The sequence below is a fragment of the Elephantulus edwardii genome, unplaced genomic scaffold, assembly GCF_000299155.1.
Source record: "Elephantulus edwardii isolate Elephantulus edwardi_28Jun2011 unplaced genomic scaffold, EleEdw1.0 scaffold00208, whole genome shotgun sequence".
NCBI classification, from domain to species: Eukaryota; Metazoa; Chordata; class Mammalia; order Macroscelidea; family Macroscelididae; genus Elephantulus; species Elephantulus edwardii.
Genome location: NW_006399958.1, coordinates 349,363 through 371,965, shown reverse-complemented (window position 1 = coordinate 371,965; position 22,603 = coordinate 349,363). Strand labels below are relative to the sequence as shown.

The following is a 22,603-nucleotide window of genomic DNA, read 5'->3' as shown; positions in this document are numbered from 1 at the left end:
GTGTTTTCTCAGAAAAAGTGTTTTTTGTTTTTTTGAGCTTTTTTTCCAGTCCATGCGAAATTGTCAGTCTGGAGACTACGGTGCATCTGATTCAGGCCATAGTCTTCACAGTTACTTGCTGTGCGTCAGAAAGCTGGACAATGACTAGAGATGATAGGGGAGTTGATGCTTTTGAGCATTGGTGCTGGAGAAGAGTATTGAATATACCATGGACTACCAGGAGAACAGATTTATCCTAGAGAGGGTGAAACCAGAATGCTCCTTGGAGGCAAGGATTCAGAGGTTTGTCTGACATACTTTGGGCATGCTGCAAGAAGGGACCAGTTCTCGGAGAGGAACATCATGTTTAGAAGGGTGGAGGGACAGCGTAAGAGAGAAAGACCCTTGATGAGATGGATTGACTTAGTGACTGAGGCAATGAGGGTAGATGTGTCAGAGACGATAAAGTTGGCACAGGATAGAGCAGGTTTCATGGCTATTGTACGTAGGGTCGCTATGAGTTGCAAGCGAATGGATGGGACGTAACAACAACAACATGAAATATTCAGTACTCTTCTCCAACACTTCAGGTTCAAAGGCATCGATTCTTCTGTCATCTTTATTCATTGTTCAGCTCTCAAAAGCATAGCAAGTAATGAGGTCCTAATAAAGTATAAAATACGTTATGTCACCACTTCTTTGATTCTGTAGAGCCTGATAAGGTAGGGATGAGAGGGAGTAAAAGGAAAGGAGAGGGTACTAGAGAGAAGTGTATCTGAGAAGAGGGGGAAGTACCCGTAGCAACTGTAGCAAGAAAAAGAAGTATTAGGGGGAAAAAAAAAAGAGGCACCAATATGGCTTCCAGTTGCCTGGCAACCACGCCATTAAAGCCGGCGTGGCCAACTAGAAGGCGGGGCTCTAGAAACACCTGACAGTTCTGACCACGCCCCAGGCAACCAGCGCCACGAAGGACCGTCCCCCAGCAACAAGAGGCCGAGCTTAGTTGAAGAAATCTCTTGGAGCCTAGAGTTCTTGCGCAGGCGCACTTCTCCCAATTCGCTTCCATGCCATTTCAACCCGAAGCCTCTCATTGGCGGACTATCCTGCCAGACTCGTTCTTTTGTTTCGGAGACGGGGCCTTGCACCTTACTTGTACTCCGATTGGCTCTACAGACCGGCCCGTCATGCCTATAGCAATTTCTTGTGCACCCATTGGTCCTGGGGAATGGGTTTTCCCCTTCGGGGGCGGAACAGGCGAAGGGGCCCATCGTGGATTGGGCGGTGTCAACACGAGGGGCGGTCCCTACTGGCGGGGCGATAGGGAGGCGAAGGGAGAGTCTTTTCAGCGCTGAGGACTGGCGCTGAGGAGGCGGCGGTGGCTCCCGGGGCGTTTGAGCGGGCTCACCCGAGCCCGCGGGCCAACGCGGATCCCGGCCCGACCGGCGGGACCGCCCCGGACTCCCCGCGGGCCTTCCTAGCCGCCATGGAGGACGGTGTCTATGGTAGGTCGGGGAGGGGCGGGGCCGGCGGGGAAGCCTATGGAGTGTTTCCTCGTCGAGGTGCCCGCCCGGGAGCGGTCGTTCCCGGCGCCGCTCGGCGGAGATGCCATCGGCCTCGGCGCCGCCTCGCCTTTGTGGGGCCGCCGACCGAGTTTCCGGCGGGGCCGAGAGCGGGGCGTTCCAGGCCATTGTTTGGGCCGAGCCTGTTTCCGGTGGCGGTGGGAGGGGGGCGGGATGGAGCGGCCGAGACGAGCTCGGGGCGGAACCAGCCCTGTTGGGGGGTCCCGGGCTTGTCCGGCGCCTTCTGAGAGCGGGTGGGGTTGGGTTGGGGGGCTGCTGGTGGCAACGGGCTGCGGAGAAGTCTTCGGGGGACCCGAGGGGCGGGGGCGGGCGCCTTCGATACCCCGCCCCCTTGGCCCAACTCTCGCAAACTGTCATCAGCGCCCCTTGCCTTAGTGGACCCCAGCCCTCTGCTCGTGGACCCCAGCCCCCTGCTGCACTCTGAATCCCGGAGCACAGACCCCCTCGCCCGTGATGGAGTCGTGCAACCAAGATCTTGACCCCCTCCCAAGTAATGAATGCAACAGTCCAGATCTCATCCCCCTTCTGTCCCCTAAAACGATGAGTTCAGGCTCGCCCCTAAACCTATGCGTTCAGGTTCTCCGTCCCCAAACCCCATCTTCCCCCAGAACCTAACAGTCCCCTCTCGGCCCATGTCCACTGTCCCGGGCCCTCTTCCCCAAGCCTGACCTCCTAACCCTGGCCCCTAGAACCCCCAGACCTGACGCCCGAGGAGCGCATGGAGCTGGAGAACATCCGGCGGCGCAAGCAGGAGCTGCTGGTGGAGATCCAGCGCCTGCGGGAAGAACTGAGCGAGGCCATGAGTGAGGTCGAGGGTCTGGAGGCCAATGAGGGCAGGTGAGGACCCCGGGCAGAGAGGTCACAAGAAGTGGTGGAGGCTCGACCTGAACCCATCACGCATTCACTCTCTGTCCCCACTCTCTGCCTCACAGTAAGACCTTGCAGAGGAACCGGAAGATGGCCATGGGTAGAAAGAAGTTCAACATGGATCCTAAGAAGGTGCTTGGGGCCCCTCGGGGCTGGGGTACCAGTAGACACAAGCAGCACCGTTAGGATCCACATGGGCTGACTTGGATGTCAACCCAGGGTTCAGATATAGGTTACCCACTTGTTGGAATGCTCACCCAGTGCCCCAGCCTGCCGACCTTTGTGTCTGGGAGCTCCTCAGCCCCTTTCCACTCACTTTCTTGGACCCACTTCTGGTATCAATCTAGAGTCCTTGAGGGAAGCTGGAGTCTCACAGGGGACATGGGCAAAGGATACAAAGGCCCATGATTGGTATTCAGTTGGGGGAAAGACATTCAACTGGACATTTATTTACACCCGTTTCTCTCTTAAGCATTTCTTGCTTCATTCTTCCTGCCCAAAGCATTTATCTTTGTTCAGTCATTCAACAAACATTCAGGAAGTTTCTCCTGCTGGCCAGACCCCATTCTCAGTAATGGAATTGACCAGGCAGAAGCAACCACAGCACATGACAAACGTCACAGGGTGACCAAGGTCACCAACAGTGGTGTCCAAGGACCTATGAACAGACCAAGGACCAAGGCTAACCCTGCTGTGCTGAGGGCAGGGCAGGACTGGGCTGCCCAGGGTCTGGGTCTGTGTTTCCCAACCCCCGTGTGTCCACCCACCAGGGGATACAGTTCTTGGTGGAGAATGAACTGTTGCAGAACACCCCCGAGGAGATCGCCCGCTTCCTGTACAAAGGCGAGGGGCTGAACAAGACAGCCATCGGGGACTACTTGGGGGAGAGGTGAGAGCCCAGGCTCTGCCTGCCACCCCTCACCCACAACCTGCTTGTTCTCGGTGCGGCACCTGCAGCCTCCTTAGAGGGACCCTGATAGACCGTGGATGAGCCTCTGGTTGCCCTGGGAATGGGAGATCATCTTGGGGGACTTGGGAATCATGTGTAGGCAGGTGTGTATAGACTGTCGAGAACGTGGAGAACACTAGGAGCCTAGGGTCCATGGGTCTGGCCAGCAGAGGACAATGGGGACTGCTTGGAAGTCTGTGGGATGTGGTGCAGGAGGACTGCGTGGACATGTGAGGTACACTGTGATCATTGGTGGACAACTGGGATACACAGCAGTTATCTGGTTGTCTGGGGTGCATGGTTGTCCTCTGTCAGTTTCTGGAGTAAGTGGTTGTCGTCTGTGGATGTCCATCCAGGATACACTGTGGTTGTCTACAGACATGATGGCCATCTGTGAATGTCAGGCTACTGGTGTCTGTGGTACACAGTGGATTTTTGAGGTGGATAGTGGATGTCAGGATATACTGAAGTTGTCTGAGGACGTCCAGGGCACATGGTGGATGTTTGGGGACATCTGGGGGCTGGGGCATCCTGGTGAGGGTATGGTGCTGGGCAGAAGCCAGGTCAGAGAGACTCTTGTAGCACATGGACCTCCTAGAATGTGTCCTCAGCCTCCCTCTGGTACCATCCCTGCAAGTTCCACGCAGCCTTTCCAGGGCTCAGTTTGCTGTCTTCCCTTCCGGGCGCCTCATATTCCTCCTTTTTGTGACTTTGTTCCTGTCCTCCCAGGGAAGAGCTGAACCTCTCAGTGCTCCATGCCTTTGTGGATCTACACGAGTTCACAGACCTCAACCTGGTCCAGGCGCTCAGGTGAGAGGGGAGCCCTGGGTCACAGCTGGCTTTATTGCGAGTGACAGACCGTCCTCGAAACCGAGATGGAAACAAGTGAAACAGAAATAAAAGTACTAGACTGCTAACTGCCTCAGTAAGAGAGAAGTTGGCTAGAGCATGTCTCCTGCAGGTACAGCTGTATCCAGGTGCTCAGAAGTATTAGACTATATCAGCTGCCGTAACTGCTGCTGTTGGCTGTTGTGTGTCAGAAAGTGTGAGGACGGCACAGGATAGAACAGGGTTCAGATCTTCTGTTCATAGAGTCGCTATCAGTCATGCTCAACTCGACGGCACCTCACAACGACAACAGCTCACTGATTAAAAAGAAAACATTGCTTTCTGTGAATCTTTATAATAACAAGTACTAGTAACCTCTTCAAACGTACCACAGAGAAAAGAGACTGCTTCGTTATTTTTTTAGAAATGAATGTTAAAAAGCAGTTACTATCTTGTGATTTCCAGCTCAGAGATATTACAGGACAGGTCGAGCTCCCCCACGGAGTTCCAAAGGTGCAGTCTTTACCAAAGGTGCATCTTTCCCCTGCAGAGCAGCTAGGCAGGTGCAAACCACTCACCTTGTGACGTGCACGTGAGCACTTTAATCGCTGCGTCACCAGGGCTACTTTGGTTCTTGAAAGGCTCTGCGTAAGTCCCAGGGCCAGTGCTCATTGATCAGATTAGATTGTGTGTCCATCCCTGAGGGTCAAGAGGTTGGAACACTTTCTCACTCAGGAGCCATGCCAGATGCAAGGACTGAGGGGACCAGGGGCTCTGCTCTGGCCCTCCGGAGTCACCTCCTGTCCCTCCCTAACCCAGGCAATTTCTGTGGAGCTTCCGTCTCCCCGGAGAGGCCCAGAAGATTGATCGGATGATGGAGGCCTTTGCCCAGCGATACTGCCTGTGCAACCCTGGGGTTTTCCAGTCCACAGGTATTGCAGGGAGTGGTGGTTGCAGAGGACGCGGGGCTCCCGGGCAGGAAGGTGACTGGGTGGCCTGGGGCTCACGTGTCCGGCTCATCTGCGACTTGTCTGCCGTAGACACGTGCTACGTCCTGTCCTTTGCTGTGATCATGCTAAACACCAGCTTGCACAATCCCAACGTCCGCGACAAGCCGGGCCTCGAGCGCTTCGTGGCCATGAACCGGGGCATCAACGAGGGCGGGGACCTGCCGGAGGAGCTGCTCAGGGTCAGACCACCTCCCCTTCCTGCCACAGACCACCCCGCCTCGCTATCTCCCAGTGTGCCTGGCCGTGCAGGCCATGGTCTTCCTGCCCACCCTGTGGTCACTCCCCACCCTTTGTCTGTCTCTGAATCTCTCTGACTCACGTCTCTTCTCCACCCATCTCCCTTTTCATGTTCTCTGCTTCTCAAGGAGCCCTGGTGGCGCAGCACTTAAGCATTCGAACTGCTGTGACGTCAGTAGTTTAAAGCCACCAGCTGCCCCATGAGGCAAAGGCAAGACCGTCGGTTTGCAGAACCTTTGCGGCCTCAGGGACCCGGGGGCTGTGGTTTAGCACGGACTTCAGGGTCTTGGGTCTGTCCTTTTTTTTACTTCTGGGTTCTGTCTGTGCCCTGAGAATTTGTCTGTCCTTTCTGCCTCTTTTCTCTCCTCTTTCCTGCCCCCCCCATATGTCACTTCCTCTTCTCTGTGTCCCCAGCCAGTGTCCTATCTCTGGGCTGGCCCCTTCCCCATTAGTGGAGCTCTCTTCCTCCCTGGTCATAGCGGGGTTCCCCCGCTTCCAGTACGGAGCCCCAGGCAGGTCCCAGGGCCTGAGAGAGGCTGACTGGATCCTCGCCCCCTGACTCCCCAGAACCTCTATGACAGCATCCGGAACGAGCCGTTCAAGATCCCAGAGGACGACGGGAATGACCTGACCCACACCTTCTTCAACCCGGACCGCGAGGGCTGGCTCCTCAAGCTGGGTAGGTCCCCTCCACACCCTGCCGGCCGCCTCGAAGGGACTGGCTTCCCAGCTCAATTTCCCCACGGCGCCTGCTGTGTGACCTTAGGCCAGCAATGAGCCCTCTCTGAGCATCTGATGTCTGAAAAAAACGGGGCTGCAAAGGAAATCAGGCCCGAGAGGTCTCACCTTGCAAATACCGAGGGGTGTGTCCCGGGAGCCCACGACAGTGTGTCACAGCAAAGCCGCTCATGCACATTTTCTGGTTTTTCGTTGCCTGGGAAGGAAGGTTACCTTCTACTCTGCTGTGGTCTGTGAAATGCGCGGGGCGCGTGGTGCGGAGAGCGGGACGCGGCTTCAGCTCTTTTGAGAGTGACAATGACATGACATAGAGGCACAAAAGGAGCATGTGTTGTCAGGAAAACTCTGCCCAGACTCGTGTGACGCACGGCTGACTCACGGCCCTAAAAATGCCACTTGTGCGAGGTGCAGGGACTCAGGGCTGCCGTGTGGCCAGCATGCACGCCCAGCAGCAGGAACCACAGTGCCCCTCCTAGATACCTAGGAGATACCACATCCCTGAGGACTGCGAGGACAGGAAGAGCCCTCCCCAAGTGTCTACTCAGAGAGGCTGTGGGTGCAGTAATGGAAACCCCAGGCCAGGAGGCCTGGCCCCCAGGTATCTGCTGTCCCACCTGGCCAGTCCCCGGGCACCTGCTATCCCACCTGGCCAACCCCTGGGCACCTGCTATCCCACCTGGCCAGTCCCCGGGCACTTATTGTCCCACCTGGCCAGCCCTGGGCACCTGGTATCCCACCTGGCCAACCCCTGGGCACCTGGTATCCCACCTGGCCAGTCCCTGGGCACCTGCTATCCCACCTGGCCAGTCCCCGAGCACTTACTGTCCCACCTGGCCAACCCCTGGGCACCTGCTATCCCACCTGGCCAGTCCCCGGGCATTTACTGTCCCACCTGGCCAGTCCCCGAGCACTTACTGTCCCACCTGGCCAGCCCCTGGCACCTGCTATCCCACCTGGCCAGCCCCTGGCACCTGCTATCCCACCTGGCCAACCCCTGGGCACCTGCTATCCCACCTGGCCAGTCCCCAGGGCAATCCTGCTCTGTAGGACCCTGGTCAGCCCCAGGACTTAGCTTCGTTATCAGGCCAGTGATGAAGTGGGGGTCCCACGTGTCATCTCTCCCCACAGCCATCCAAGAGCAGGATTTCACCAAAGACGCCTCTCCCAGAATCCTCTAGGGGCTTGCTCTCTCGGGCAGGAACAAGCCCAGCCAGCAAGAATGGGGGAGGGGTGACCAGGGTGGGTGAGAGGCCAGGCCCCCAGGTCCCCGCCATCTAGTCAGGTGGCTCCTGCTGGCTTTGAGGACCACGGAGCCTGTCCAGTCCTTGAAGCCTGGACCACAACAAACCGGAGCCTCAGCTCGGAGGCCGACCGGGCCCTTGGTAACGGTCAGGGGGCTTCCAGTGTGCAGCCGAGGTGGAGGCTCTCAGTGGGGGCTTGCAGCCTGTGGCCGAAGTGGAGCACCACGGGCCTGGGGGACGTGTCCCCATAGCTCAGAACCACCCCAGTGCTGGCTGTGGCATAGAGTGGACACTCAGGGGAGTAACCATTTGAGGAGTCCAGTGGACACTCCGCGCGCGCGGGGTCTCCGGAAGGCAGCGTGCTCTCTGCGTGCCTGGTGCGGCTTGACCTGTTGTTAGTTTTCACCTTTTTGTTTGGAAATCATGGGGCCAGTTGAGAAGTTGGAGGACTAGTATAGAGAGATCCCAAGTCCCCGCCAGGCTTCCTGGTGGCGTGGTGGGTAAGCAGTGACTGGGAAACGGGCCGTTGTGAGCCCTTCAGCCATTCTGCTACATCAGGGCTTGGAGTGTGCGGGCGCGGTGGGCCTCCTGTGCCCCGCGGAGATGGACACAGCGGTGTCCCCAAGCACCCAGCGCCCCCCCCCCAGCAGCACCTCACCAGGAATCAGACTCGGCTTCTCCCCACTCAGCACCCCCTCATTTGCGTGTAGTCCGGCATGCGTCTTGTCTATGACACTTCGACAGCTCTCCTCCTGACAGCCCGTGCTGGTCAGAGTAGATTCTGCCCACTGGGTTACCAGTGGCTCAGTTACTGGGGGGCAGATCACCAGGCCTTTCTTCCGAGGCACCTCGCCTGGCAGCCGAGCACATCAAGCCTTTGCCTCACCAGGAACTTGGTGGTTTGGCATAAATGCACCCCGAGGTTGGGACCCAGAGCTGTTCTGTCCCTTTACTCCTTTGTATGGGCCTGTTGTAAATCACAGCCTCCCTCCCAGCCCTGACTCCTCCACCGGTCAAATACTGTTAGCTTGAGAACTAAAGGGCCTCTGTTGGGGGTTGGAGCTCTCCTGGGCTAGGATTTTAAAAAAAGCCAACATGTGCTCGTTTCAGCAGCACATATACTAAAATTGGAACGATACAGAGAAGATTAGCATGGCCCTTGTCCAAGGATGACACGCAAATTCATGAAGCGTTCCGTATTTCCAGTGCTCTGTCCTCTTTCCCAGGCGAGGACAGAATAAACACTTGTATGGATTTAAAGAAAGCCAAAACCAAACCAAGTGTGTCAGGTCTGATTTCGCAGCAACCCTGCAGGACGGGGTAGGATGGCCCCGAGGTCGCCAGTGTCAGTCTTTACAGATTCTCTCTCCCTTGGATTCGAACTGTCAGCCTTTTGGTTGGCAACTGGCGGCTTTAGTCACCATGCTACAGTACTGTGTGTATGTGCGTGCGGCTGTTGTGTGCCGTCAAGTCACTTTGAAGTCAGCAGTGGCCTGATGTCACAGAGTAAGCAGACTTCTCATCTTAGTTCCAGGGAGCATTTGTTGGACTTGAACTACCAACTTAACCACTCTCCAGAGTGTAGCATGCAAGTCACCCCAAGACATCCGCACAGGCCCCTCCTGAGCCCCCGACTCCTTGCGGTGCTTAGGGAGACACTCTTGTGGGGTCAGGGGCCTTGTCTGGTGGGTGTGAATCTCAGCATGGTGGGGACCTGCTGGTGGTGTAACCTGTTCACCAATCTTGAGCCATCCAAGAACTCTGAAAGCAGGAAGGAGGGGCCCCATGGGGTCTCTGAGCCACCAGCTTTTCAGACTAGAGCCCAGAGAGGGCTGGTGGTACCCGGAGGTCACACAGCAGGCTGGCCCTCCCACCCCCAGCCGGGGACTGGGGGTTTTGTCAGCTCCCTTTGTGGGGAAGTGGTGTTTTCACTGCGGCAGGCCACCACACCGGGGTGCCTCAGCTGCCGTGGTGGGGGGCTCCAGGGCTCCAGTCCCCCAGGGGAAGAGGGGGCCTGGGTGTTCCCCCCTCAGGGATGTAACTGGTTTTCTCCCCTCTCTCTCTCTCTCCCTCCCACCCACTCCCTCTGCTTGTTCCTCTTCTGCTGTTTCTGTCCCTTTGCCCCCCAACCCCACCACACATTGCTCTCACCTCGCATTGCCTCTTTCTGTTGCCTTGTGGCTTTTGGGGTGCCCCTCCTTCCGTCTCCCCTCTTCCTGTGCCCGATCCTGCCTGCTTTCTTGCTGTCTGCCCCAGGAGGTAGGTACCCACCGCTCCTCGCTGCTGCGATTCAACTGGGGGGGTGGCCAGGGCCCCCGGGGAGGAGGAAGGAGGGGCTGGGGTGGGCGGGGGTGGGGGGACCTGCGTGAGCCCACAGGCCTGTCCTGCCTCGCCTGCCGCCTGTTCCCTTGCGCTGTCTTTGTTCTCCCTGCTGTCTCTCCGCCTCTCACCCCTCCCAGCCTCCCTGAGGCCCTGTCCCCCTGTTGAGCCCGGGCCCCCTCCCACCCCTTCCTTTTCAGGGGGCCGGGTGAAGACATGGAAACGGCGCTGGTTCATTCTTACTGACAATTGCCTCTACTACTTTGAGTACACGACGGTGAGGGAACCAGGGACAAAATGGGAAGGGGAAGGTGGGGGGGTCTGGGAGAGAGGCTGGAGGTGGGACTCCAGGGGCAGGGAGGGACTCGGGGTGTGTGTGGGAGGAAGGAGGGCTGGGATCAAGACTCCTGGGGAGGAGAGAGGAGGGGCTGGGGGCTGATCCCCTAGGGCACTTGGGAGGGGCTAGGGGCTGGCCTCTAGGACACTGGGACTGGGGGTGCAGCTTGGACCACCAATCTGAGCAGGACAGGCTGGGGCCCCGGGGAGAAATGGAGTTGTGATCTTGGAGTCTGAGCCCTGACTGCCTTGTGGGTGCAGGACAAGGAGCCCCGTGGAATCATCCCCCTGGAGAACCTGAGCATCCGTGAGGTGGACGACCCCCGGAAGCCCGTAAGACCACCCTGCCCCTTCCTGCTGGGAGGGGGGAGCGGCTGAGGCCGGTGCTCAGCTCCCCCTCACCCCCACTCTCCCCCCTCAGAACTGCTTTGAGCTGTACATCCCCAACAACAAGGGGCAGCTCATCAAGGCCTGCAAGACGGAGGCCGACGGCCGCGTGGTGGAGGGCAACCACATGGTCTACCGGATCTCGGCCCCCACGCAGGAGGAGAAGGACGAGTGGATCAAGTCCATCCAGTACGTGGGGGCCCCCGAGGCACGGTGTGGGGGCCCCCAGGGTGCTGCGGCCCGGGCCCTCACCCTCACCCTGGACCCCCTCCCCTGCAGGGCGGCTGTGAGCGTGGACCCCTTCTACGAGATGCTGGCGGCGCGGAAAAAGCGAATTTCCGTCAAGAAGAAGCAGGAGCAGCCCTGACCCCTCCCCGACGCCGTTATTTATTGCGGAGCCGCCCGCCTGGGTGGCCGGACCCCTGGGCCTGCGGATCCTGGTTCCCCCTTTGGAAAATGCACCACCTCCGGCTCCTCCCTCGTTATTTGTAATTAACACACTGTTGGTAATCTTATTAATTATTTAACCACTCTCAGCCTGCGACCCCCTCCTTTCTCAGGACGTTAGAGTTGCGTGCTGGGCGGTGGGGGGCTGGCCAAGTGTGACCCCTGCACTGGCCAGCTCCTGGGGGCTGGTTCTCAGCGCGTGAGGGCAGGGTGCTGTCCGGAGGTGCAGTTCAGGTGACTTGATTGCTGGGGTGCACTCAAGTGAGAAGGTGGGTGCAGAGGATTCACGTGGAGTTAAACTTGGCCTTTCCAAGGAGAAGAGGCTTGGACGCAGGTGTGCAGAGGGCAGAGTCTGGTGTCTGTGCTCGAGGCGATTTTGCAGGGTCCACTGCCCCCCCACCAGGGACGGTGGTGGCCTCGTGGGTGAGGAGATCGGCTGGCATCCCAATGTCACCTGGTTCCAGTCCTCCAGGTGCTCTGAGGGGTAGAGACGGGCAGCTGCCTCCTGTGTGTAATTTACAGCTTCTGCAGATGAGCTGGGGTTGTTCCGAGGTGCCTTCCCAGACTAGAGATGACTGTCAGGGGCCCTCACATCGGCCCTGCCTCCTGGTGACCCCACATAACACAAAGCAAGCCCAGCCAGCCGGGTCCTGCGCCGTCCCCGCCGCTGTGTGAGGCCCTTGTCACAGCCACTGCGCCACCACCTCTAAGTGTGGGGCTGCTGCTGCGTCACTGACCATTTTCACCGAAATGGCCAAGGGAAGGTTTTTCGGGGGACAAAATAAGTGGTTTTGTCTTGACCAAATTAAACCAGACGCCGGTGGAGTGTTGGCAGCCGACTCCATGTACAGAACAGACTGTGTGCGGCTGACGTGGCCCCCGCCCCCTGGCTGCCCCCTGGGACTGAGGAGAGTGGCCTGGTGGGCTTCTCCGGGGCTTCATCCGTGACGGCCCCAGGTACAGAGCTGCGGCCTCGGAAACCCAGAGACATCAACCCGGCGCAGATCGTCTCAGAATTGTCCCTCTGTCCTGTCTCCTCTCCAGCGACTGAAGATTCAGGCTCTTAGCTCCCGCTGACTCTTTTCTTCTCTCAGACCCAGGAGTCCTGACCCCCACAGCTCTTCCTCCCTCAGGCCCAGGCCCCCAACCCCCACCTCCCTCAGACCAAGGAGTCCAAGCCCCCCCCCCGCCCCTCCTCCCCCAGACTTAGAAGTCCTGACCCCCAGTCCCCTCCCTCAGGATGCATGAGTCCAAGCCTCCCCCCAGGCCCTTCCTCTCTCAGACCGAGGAGTCCTGACCCCTTGGGTCCACACAGCATGCCACCCAGGTAACCTCTCACAAGGTCAGGTCTGCACTGCTGGGTTTCATTGACAAAAGCATAATCCTCTCTCCCTTCCCCCTCAATGTATTACTTGGTCCTAGTGCCACCCACCCCACCAGCCTGAGACGAGAGCCCTCAGCATGCCAGCCTGGGACCCGTGCTCTGTCCCTCTCCCCTCATCCAAACCTCCCCCTGAAAATAGGCGAACGACCTGGGTACTGAGGGCACGGGGACAGGTGTGGGGAACACGAGGTCAGAGACAGACCTGCTCGGAGGGAATCGGGCGGAGGGAGGTCTCAGAAAAGGCCGTAAAGGAAAAGATGACAGAAAGCAGCACTGGAGACGGATGGTTGCCAGGGGGTGACACAGGAAAGCCTGTCGGGTGACCTGTGGGGTGTGCAAGGGCCTTTTGGTGCGTGAGTCCTGGTGGCACAGGGTGTTAAACGTTGGCCGGCAGTTGGAACCCCACCAATGTTTCCCAGTGCGGCCTGTGAACCCCAGGGGGCCGTCCGCTGTGTCCCAGGGTCACCTGGAGTCAGGATCGACTCTGAGTCTGGAGGCATCTCTTGGGGGCTTTGAACCCCCAACCTTGCGGTCAGCCGTCCAGCACTCAGCTATTCCAGGCCGTCCAGGGCCTCCTAGGGTCCTAAGAAGTAGGAAGAATGTGGCTGGAGAGGCGTGGTCAGGGAGGAGGGTGGTCCTGGGGAGAAACAGGTAAACTGAGGCAGAGCCCTCCCAGGCAGGAACTCTGAAGGTGACCTTTGAGGGTCAGGCCAGGCTCTTCTGAGGTGTGTGTGTGTGAGGAACATGGAGGACAGCTCCCGCTTCTCCCCTCACCCCTTTGTGCAGATAGGAAACTGACCACCCCCCACAGAGTGCCTGCACCCCCCCTTCATGAGCACCTGTTGGAGGCCACACACACAAACTGCATTTTTGAGCCTCCAGGCTCCTTTTGTCAAGCGGCTGATGGAATGTTCCAGAATGTTCTGGTTTCTCCTGGGCAAACACCCCACTCCTCAAACACACACGGGCCCTTTGTTCCTCCAAAAAAGTTGTTTAGTCTTTTTTAAATAATGTGAAAATGCCACGCACAGGTTCAGGCCAGCGGCCCCTCCAGGGGCCAGGCTGGGGAGGGGAGAGGGTGACGCGATATGGGGGAGTCCAGGTCCCCAAAGCCTGCAGCCCCTGTCCGGGGTTCAGAGTTAAGTGAGGAGGGGCCTCGCCGTGCCTGGGGGCTCCAGGCCCAAAGAGTTCAGCTCAGTTCTGAGAAGGGTGGCTCTGGGATGGGGGGTGGGCTTCCTGCCTCATTTGGCACCGAGGGGGTCAGGGGGATCAGGGGAGCCGTCTGGAGGGCTGGGGGGTGGGGGACCGGGGCCCCCCATTTGGCACATGGTGGGGGAAAGGGAGGACCCTGCCTCAGGGGCCTCCCCGGAGGCGGCGTCTGCGGTGGTGGCAGTGGCTCCGTCGTCCACAGAGGTTTCTACTCTCAACCCCTCTTCTGGGGGTGCTGGGGGGTCGGGTCTTCGGGGGATCAGTTCTCCACGGGGCCTGGAAAAAAAAGTCCACACAGCCCTTGGAAGCTGGCCCCTCCCCGCTCTGCACTCACCTCTCTATTTTCCTCTTCACTCTCAGTTCCAATCACACCGGCTCCCCCAGGTTCCTTCTACACCCCAGGCACAGTCCTGCCCCAGGGCCTTTGCACAGCCTCATCTGTGTTTCCATCCTCAGAGGCCTGACTCTACCGTTAGTCACCCTGCCCCCAGTCACTGCTGCACCCAGATGATGTCTCTGCATGTGGCTCTTTCTGGAATCATCTCAGGCTTCCACTAGGCCTGCTGCCTCCCGCTGCTTGTCAGCTTCCCAACAACAGGGACTGTGTTTTGGTCAGTGACGCATCCTGTGTCCAGCCCCGAGCCCACTCCCATTGCTGGGCCAATTTGGACTCGGGAACCCTGCAGGGCGGAGGAGCACTGCTGCCCTCCCTCCACGGTGCCAAGGCTGTCAGTCTTTCTTTACCAAAGCAGATTGCAACATTGCTCTCCGCAGAGCAACCAGTGGGTTTGAACTGCTGACCTCTCAGCTAAGCAGTTTAGTGCTTAATCCACTGCAGCAGAATGAAGCCACACCCATCTCATAGATCCTGCCTGCTGGGCCCTGGTCACTGTCCTCAGCCCCGAGGCCCGAGCCTCAGTTTTCCTGTCATAAAATGGGGAGAATGACTGTATTTCTGCCACATTGGGGTTTCAGGTGTGGGGATCTATGTGATGAGAGTCCATCAAGTCAGCTCTAACTGAGTAACCCCACCAGATGAAGATGAACTGTCCCCCCGTCAGCACTGGTGACAGTCCCACACTGTCATCTTCCTGGGAGCTCACTGCCATGTCCTTCCTCCTCTGAGCTGCTGGATGGATTCAAACCACTAAGATTCTGGCTAGCAGCCAGCTCGTTAACCTAAAGGATGGAAGGTCAAACCCACTCAGCAAAGGAAATACTTGTCTCTTGAAAAGATGCCAGCTTGGAAAACACGACGGGGCTGTTCTAATGACGGCCACCATTGTTGTTCTGTTGTTATGTGCCGTCATAGTGACCCTATGTGCAACAGCCCTAAACTCTGCTCTGTCCTGTGCCAATCGCACTGTCTCTGACACTCCCATGCCGATTATCCCAGTCACTGAATCAATCCACCTCATAGAGGGCCTTCCCTTCCTGCGCTGTCCCTCCACCCTCCCAAGCATGATGTCCCTCTCCAAGGACCGGTCTCTCCTTGCAACATGTCCAAAGTATGTTACAGGGAGCCTCAGAATCTTTGCCTCCAAGGAGCCACCCGGTTTAACCCTTTCCAGGCTGAATCTGTTTGTTTTCTTAGCAGTCCATGGTGTTCTCAATACTCTTCTCCAGCAGGAACACAAAACCCAACCAAGCTCAGGGCTGGGATCCTGTGTGACAGAGAACTGTCCCAACAGACTTTCCTAGACCTTAAATCTTAAGGGAACCAGGCGGCCTCATCTCTCCTCTGAGGAGCGACTGGTGGGTTCAAACTGCCGACCCTTTGGGACAGCTGATTCTTTAACCACAGGGCTATTATTAGTAGCAGCACCTGGCAAACCCTGGGCTGGGCAGAGCCACCCTCAGTACAGGAGTCTGTGGGTGAACAGGAGACCCCAAGGGACTCCCTCCCGCCTTGATCTCAGGGAGCAGCCGGGCTCAGCGGCTGTCTGGTACACCCCGCCCCTGTCTAGGAAGGCATCTGGGTTCCGCACGACTGCACCCCTCAGCCTCCTGTCCTGGTGACTAAAGATGACGTCGTCCTGCTCACTCTGCTGGCCTCAGCCATGACTCATCGCTTGGCCAGTGTCCCCACGCCTTGCATGGCTGTGGCCATCCGGGAAGCCCCAGCCCCTTCACCCTCCCCCACTTTCCCTAGCCTGTCCCAGTCTCTCATCTCCCGGGTCCTCCACTATAAGGCCTCGGAAGCACCTTCTCCACCCAGAGCTGACCTGCCTCTTCCTGCTCACGTCAAGTTCCAGCTCCTCAGTCCACACTCATGACCTCCATAGCGTTCCTCTCCACCCTCCAGCAACACCCTCTATGGAATCCCCCACCTCCTGGCCTCCCTTCTGCTTCTGGTCCTTCATGCAAGCCAGGCAGTTTCTTTGGTCTGCCCATCACCCTCTCCCTCTCTTCATCTCGATCCAGGCTTGGCTTAAATGCCACTTCCTCCAGGAAGCCTTCCATGTCTCCAGGTCATGTCCCTTCCTTGTGGGATCTGCTTTGAATCCCTGAATTTGCAGGTGCACATTTATTACGGGAGCGCGTGGCGGGAGTCTCAGGTCTGGGGTCTGGAGAGAGGAAGGCAGCGTGGGGCTCCCTGGTGCCCCACAGCGCCACCTAGTGGATACGCGTGAGATCTATCTGGAAAGAAGGGCAGCCATTGAGCTGGTTGACCCGGATCCTCCGCCCCTCGCACTTGGGGCATCACACAGCCCCCATAGAGAGGATGATACAGGGCTGCGCAGATTTTTGTACTGCTGTCCACGGGCTCAGCAGTTTGAACCCACCTAAGGATGCCTTGAAAGAAAGATCTGCTTTCAGAAAGTTTATAGCCAAGAAAAGTCCTAAGCACAGAATGACTGGGTGGTACAAAACGCTTAATGCGTTTGGCTGCTGCCCAGAAGATTGGAGGTTTGAGTCCACCTCTGGAAGAAGGGCCTGGCAATCAATTTCTGGAAAAAAAAATGACCCTTGAATACTCTATGGAGCACAGTTCTACTCTGACACACATGGGGTGACCAGGAGTCAAAATCCACTCTCCTCCAGTCATTGGCACTGGTTATTTAAGCATAATAGGATAATAGCAAATTTGAGATAGACCTATTGGTCTCTATTTGTCGAGAGTAAAAGGGAAGGAGGGAAACCAAATACTCAAAGAACAAATCTCCAGAACAAATCCATCTACAGAGCAAAGTTACCATAAATCACAGCCTCATCTGCTCTGAGGTCAAAAGAAGCAGATGGTACCTGGCTCCCACTACTGAAGGTTCTAATCAGAGTCACCATACGTACATCCTGATGCCTCAACAGAATGGGAGAAATGGGGACCAGAACCTCAAATCTCTAAGAAAACAAGAACCAGACTTCCTGGACTGGTTGAGACTGGAGAATTCTCGGAAACTCTGGTCTGTGCTATTCTTCATACCTTGAACTAAAGCTAATAACCCTGGCCCCTGTCCCTGTGTAGCTTTATAACTGTTTGCCTCCCAAAATAATGAGCATCGTTGCTAATGGTGGTGTTCCTTTAAGAAACCATCGATAGGAGGCCAAACTGCCAACAATTAGCTTAAAACACAGATGAGATGGGAAAGGGGCAGGGAAACTAGACTCACAGATACAGAACCACCAGAATGTAAATCTTGGGAACGTTCACTTATTGTGACCAGTGTTCCTGAAATAACTTGTGTGGAGATGACTGAACAGCTGTGTCAATAAAAACACAACAATCAATTATCTCTTAAGAAGTAGTTATTTCCTTCTACAAAGGCATGTCTGTGGTTTTCTGTCCTTGGACACATAAGAATTGGAGACCAAGAAAGAAGGACTTGGAAAAGTCTAGGGCCAGCTTGCAGGCTCAAGCTCACTCATCCAATATTGAGAGGAGGAGGAGGAGAGAGAGAGAGGAGGGGGAGAGGGGGGAGGCGGAGGAGGAGGAAGAGGAGGAAGAAGAGAAGGGGAGAAGGAGGAGGAGGAGGAAGAAAAGGAGAGAAGGAGGAGGAAGCAGCAGCAGCAGCAGCAGCAGCAGCTACTGATTAGAGATTGGTGCTATCTGACCAGATGCGGTGCTCCGTTTTTCCTTTTTAATCTCTCACCAATATTATATGGTAGATCTTGTTGTTATTCCCATTCGGATAAGGTAACTAAGGCACAGAAAGGGGGAAAGGATTTTCTCTTAGTCGTGGAGTGACAGAGCCAACACTTGACCTGAACTAGGGTTTGAGGGTTCGGGAAGGCACCCTGACACCCCTATCCACATGCACCGCCCAGGGAAAGCCCTGCGTCTCGCGGTGTGGTGTTTTCCGCATGGCCAGCAGGCGGCAGCAGAGAGCAGCGCGGGGACGCCGCGGCCTCCAGCACAGTCAGTAAATGCAAAGCGATGTGATCTTCTCCCGAGGCGGTCGTGAAAACCAGCGATCGGAACACGAAACGCCGCAGGAGAGGCGCCTGACAAATGGGGACGCACGAAGCAGACACTGATTCAGCAACTGGGAAGCTTGGCTGTGTGAATCCTGGCTCCTTACGCTGTGCTTTGTGATCTCTCTGCAAATCAGCTTGCTTCTCTTTTGTAAAACGGGGCTAACACGACCTCCCACCCCCAGGGATCAATATGGTTAAAAAAACCCAACCAGAATCCAAAGCCTTTGAGTCAGTTCTGACTTACAGTGTTCCTATGTAGTGCAACTTGCCCGTTGGATTTCCAGGGAGGGTCAACCAATAAGAGGAAGACCTTCAAGGAGGTGAAGTGACACCGTGTCTGTGACAAGGCACAGTGGACATTGTGTGGATGGTGCAGGACTGTGGGAGGGTTTTGTCTGTTGTACATACAATGGTTATGTCTGAGTCAATTCAATGGAACATAACAACAACAGCAACAATGACAACAATCTTTATGGCTTCATCGTTCTCCCGCGGCTGGTGGATTCAAACTGCAGACCTTTCCGTTAGCAGCTTGACACATTACACATTATGCCACCAGACCTCCTGGGGGACCATATGGTTGTTTTGTTTACTGTTGAGCCTGAACTGACTCATAGTTAGCTTTCGGCAGGTTTTAGAGGCTGCAAACTGGGCCCTTGGTACCAACAACCAAGAAATCAAAAGATATGTTTCATTGGGGAACTCTGCTGTCCAGGACCTCTCCAAAAATATTAAGGAGTAATGATGTCAGTTTAAAGACTAAGGTGTGCCTGATTCAAGCCATGGTCTTTTCAAACACTAGCGTCTATCTGAGAGCTAGGCAATGAATAAGAATGACAGAAAAAGCATCAGTGCTTTTGAGCTGTGGTATTGAAGAAGAGTACTGAATATCCCATGAACCGCAAAAAGAATGAATAGCTATGTCTTGGAGAATGTGTTGCCAGGGGGAAATCTTTCCTTTTCGCATCTCACATATTTTATGGGAATGTTGTTAGGCAAGGTTATCCCTTGGGAAAAGGTTAAGAGGAGTTACTCCTTGAAAAGGGACATCAAGCTTGGAAAGGGGGAGAGCCAGCAAAGGAGAGGAAGACTCACGACAATACGGATTGACACAGAGACAGTAGCTTTGGGCTCAAGTGTGTCCGTGAAGGTGAGGATGGCACAGGGTTTGGTAGCTATGAGTGGTACTCAACTCGATTGCACCTAACAACAACAAAATTACAGGGATAGAGATCGTCTTTCTCGTGCAGAGCAGATGGTGGTTTGAACCGCCAACCTCTAACAGCTCAACTCCTTACCCAGTAGCCACTGGGGCTTTCTCACTGGATCTTAGTCAGGATTTTTTTTTTTTTCTTAGTCAGGATTAAACAAGTTAATGTTAACCACATTGTCAGGTCTACGTAAGTGCTTGCAGTTATTAATATTCGTGGCAGAGTTGTCGTTATTATTTTCTGATTCACTGCCTGTCCTCTGTTTTCTACTCCTTTTTTTTTTACCCTTTTCCATAGTTGTACTTGTTTTCTACTTCTTACTGACCAGTTTCTCCTGCGCTGATGTTCTTGCTATGAGTCTCCTCTGCCTTTGCACCCCCTTGAAACTCGGTGAGATGGGGGATCCTGGCCAAAGCGAGGCAAAGGTCTGAGGTTAAAGGCAGGCAGGGTTGTGAAGAGAATCCTTACAGAATGGGAAACAGAGGCTCAGGGACGGAAGGAAGGCAGGGACGTTCTGAGAGCAGAGAGAGAGGAAAAGACAGAAGTGATGGAGGATTTGAGGTACCCTACCTGCGGGCCGGGCGTCGGGGGCCCGCGCGGGGGGCCCCGGGGTCTCCAGCGCAGGCGAGACGGAGAAGCGGGAGAAGCACAGGGGGGGCCCTGGCGGGGGGAGGAGGGGGAAATCCTCCGCCCACTCGAAACTGCCTCCTGTGGGGGAGAGGACAAAGTTAGACTCTGGGACCATCCAAAAGCAGCTCCCCTGACTTGAGGGGCGTGTCTCACCCAGGCCACGCCCAGAAGAGGCCACCCTATCAAAGTCCTTCCCAGGCTCCACCCTCCTCCAACCTCAATGCAGAATCTCTTCAGGCCCCGCCCCCAACTTTACCCCTCCCCTCCCCATCGGGCCACGCCCCAGGCAGAGTCCAGTCCCGCCCAGACCACGCCTATTCACAGAAACCCCCGCCCCTAAGACTTCACTCTCACTAGACTCCACCCCATTCACTTCAGGCTCCACCCCCAGGCGCAGCCAACCCTACTGAGACCCCATCTCAGCCAGTCCCGCTCCTTCTTCCCCAAGCCCTGGGCCTGTTAGCAAATTGCCTCATTCAAGGCCTCTCCGTTCCTAGTCCATGTCCCCAAATTCAGCCTCGTCCCTCACCAAAGCCGTTGTCGTTGCTGGGAAACCCATCTCCGGGGGTGGTGGGGTGGGGAGGCGTCGGGGGCGCCGGGGGCGTTGATGGGTCCGTGTCCCCCTCGGGAGGGCCCTGGACGCTCAGCTCGTTGGTTGGCGTCTCCTGAAAAAGCAGATGAAGGGAGACGAGGGGGGGGGCAGGCTGTCATACCCACCCACCGCACCCCAGTAGCTCGTCAAGTCCAGCGGGGCACCCCAATTCACAACTTCAACCTCTGACTTATGGAGCCCTTTCCTGACTGCGGGGCTCTAGTCTTCCTTACTCCCTGTCCAGCCCTTGGTTCTGTCTCAGGTGCTCTCCATCTTTGAGGCCTGCCCACAGACAAGCAGCTCAGATTGGGGACTCATTCTCTTTAAACCAGTCTCTCTCTTAACCTCCCTATGTGTACCTTGGAGAGCTTGGCTGCTGGCTTCTGGAACCACCTGTTATTACAGCCTTCAAAATCAGCATCCTGATTGTACCCCCACCCAACACAGCACGATCTCGCCCATCTTAGCCTAAGGTGTGCCTGCCCCAAGCCATGGCATCTTCCAGTCGCCCTGTATGTCTGTGAAAGTTGGACAGTGAATACTTTGCCTTTGAATAAGATGATGCCTTTGAATTGTGGCATTGGCAAAGAGTATTGAATAGACCATCGACTGCCAAAAGAATGAGCAGATCGGTCTTGGAACAAGTGCAGAAGGAGTGCTCCTGAGAAGCGAGGCCGGTGAGACTTTGTCTCACGTGCTTTGAGCATGTTTTTAGGAAGGATCGTTCCTGGAGGTGGACATCATCTTGAAAAAATAGATCATTGAAAAAGAGAATGACCCTGAAGGAGACAGACTGACGGAACTGCAGCAACGATGTGTTTAAGCACGGGGGAGGGAGGGGTGCTTTATTCTTCTGCAACCAGAATCGCTATGAATCAGAGACGCCTTCAAAACACCTCATAGATGCCACCTGCCTCTGATGGTCTGTCCCCAGACGGTGAGATTCAATTCCAGCCATAACTCTCCCATCCCCCTCTCTTACCACTAAAGCCTGGTCCAACATGTACCTCCCCAAACCTCTCCAGGCTCCGGTCATCTTCAAACCACGTTCTAACCCCATCCAGGCCTTCTCTTCAGTGTTTGCAGGCCACATTGAGCAGTAACTTGGACTTAAGGCCTGTCCTCATTCTTCATATCTCTCCTTCCCTCTCCAATCACTCCCTAGTCTATAGAAACTTCCATCTGTCCTCTGATCATGACGCTCTCAAGAGTCTTTCCACTAAGTCATATCATAGGATTACAACTAGTGTTTTATGAGAGTATCTAGAACCATCCAAGGTCATGCGCTAATTCTAGGCTACATTCCTTTTACTGGCACTTCCTGCATCTTTTGGGGTTCTAAGGTCCTGAGATCCTCACCTCCACACTCAAGGACGCATTATTCCCTAGCTGATCGCTCCTAGCCCCCACCCACTCCCTCTGAGACCCTTCTAGATTCAGCTTTCCTCAAGGCCTCCCACCCTTTCTGGGGAATCTCTTTCTGGGGACCTCTCCTAGGTCAGGCCGGCTCAGGATCCCGCCTCTTGATGGGGTCAGCCCTCTAGACCAGGCTCCAGCACACACCATGCTCGGCCTTTCTCCAGACCACACTCCTTCAATGAGGTCTGGACACCTAGCTGCACTGCAATCCCAAAGGCACGCGGTTCAAATCTCCAGCTCCTCCTTGGAGGAAGCAGAACTTCCTTTCATGCAATTTACTGCTTCTGAAAACCCGCCAGAGGGTCAGCTATAAATCAGTTTGCTTTCAGGCTTGCTGGCAAACAAAAACAAGCTAGACTTTTCTTCTGGCCCTGCTCCTTCAATGCCCAGTCCCATTCTGGGCTAGAGCTACTTCTTTGGCCACGCCCAACCAAAGGCTCCGCCCACCCACAGACCACACCCACAACAGGGTGGAGCAGTCTTCCTGCCCCCGCCCTTCATCCAGGCCACGACCAATGACGGACGGGATTGCCTTCCTGGGTCACGCCCCATCTACTATGCCCCGCCCCCACCCAGGCCCCGCCCCCGGAGCGCCCTGCTGGCCCTTCCTCCTGCTTCCCGCGCGCTGGCCTCTCACTGACCTGGTCGAAGAGGTAGACGGTCACGTCCCCGTGGAAGGAGACCATCTTGCGCTTCCTCTCCAGCTCGCTGTCCTCGGACTCGTCGGTCCCGCGCGGCGACTTGAGCAGCCCCCGCAGTGGCCGCGCCGCGTCCGCGTCGGCGCTGCTCACCACGACGGGCACCGGGGCTGCCCGCGCCCTCCC

The 22,603-nt window shown here is 56.2% G+C and overlaps 2 protein-coding genes across 3 annotated transcripts in view; one reads left to right on the top strand and one right to left on the bottom strand.

Annotated features, from left to right (window-relative positions):
* Positions 1–1,325: 1,325 nt before the first annotated feature.
* On the top strand, positions 1,326–10,838 carry CYTH2 (cytohesin 2). 2 transcript variants are annotated; one of them, XM_006897260.1, is made up of 13 exons: positions 1,326–1,481; positions 2,249–2,396; positions 2,492–2,558; positions 3,197–3,315; positions 4,105–4,185; positions 5,023–5,135; positions 5,244–5,392; positions 6,018–6,129; positions 9,686–9,688; positions 9,949–10,025; positions 10,346–10,417; positions 10,506–10,660; positions 10,751–10,838. In XM_006897260.1, exons 1-13 carry the CDS (start codon positions 1,463–1,465, stop codon positions 10,836–10,838), a joined length of 1,203 nt encoding a protein of 400 aa, XP_006897322.1. In that variant the 5' UTR covers positions 1,326–1,462. The 2 variants fall into 2 exon arrangements, with proteins under 2 accessions (XP_006897322.1, XP_006897321.1); XM_006897259.1 differs by lacking the exon at positions 9,686–9,688.
* Positions 10,839–13,543: 2,705 nt separating this feature from the next.
* Positions 13,544–22,603, bottom strand: part of LMTK3 (lemur tyrosine kinase 3) — a 26,585-nt gene continuing 17,525 nt past the window's right edge. The window contains 5 exon segments of the mRNA XM_006897332.1: positions 13,544–13,787; positions 17,797–17,954; positions 19,704–19,846; positions 20,298–20,433; positions 22,421–22,598. Coding sequence (XP_006897394.1) covers positions 13,544–13,787; positions 17,797–17,954; positions 19,704–19,846; positions 20,298–20,433; positions 22,421–22,598 — 859 coding nt within the window.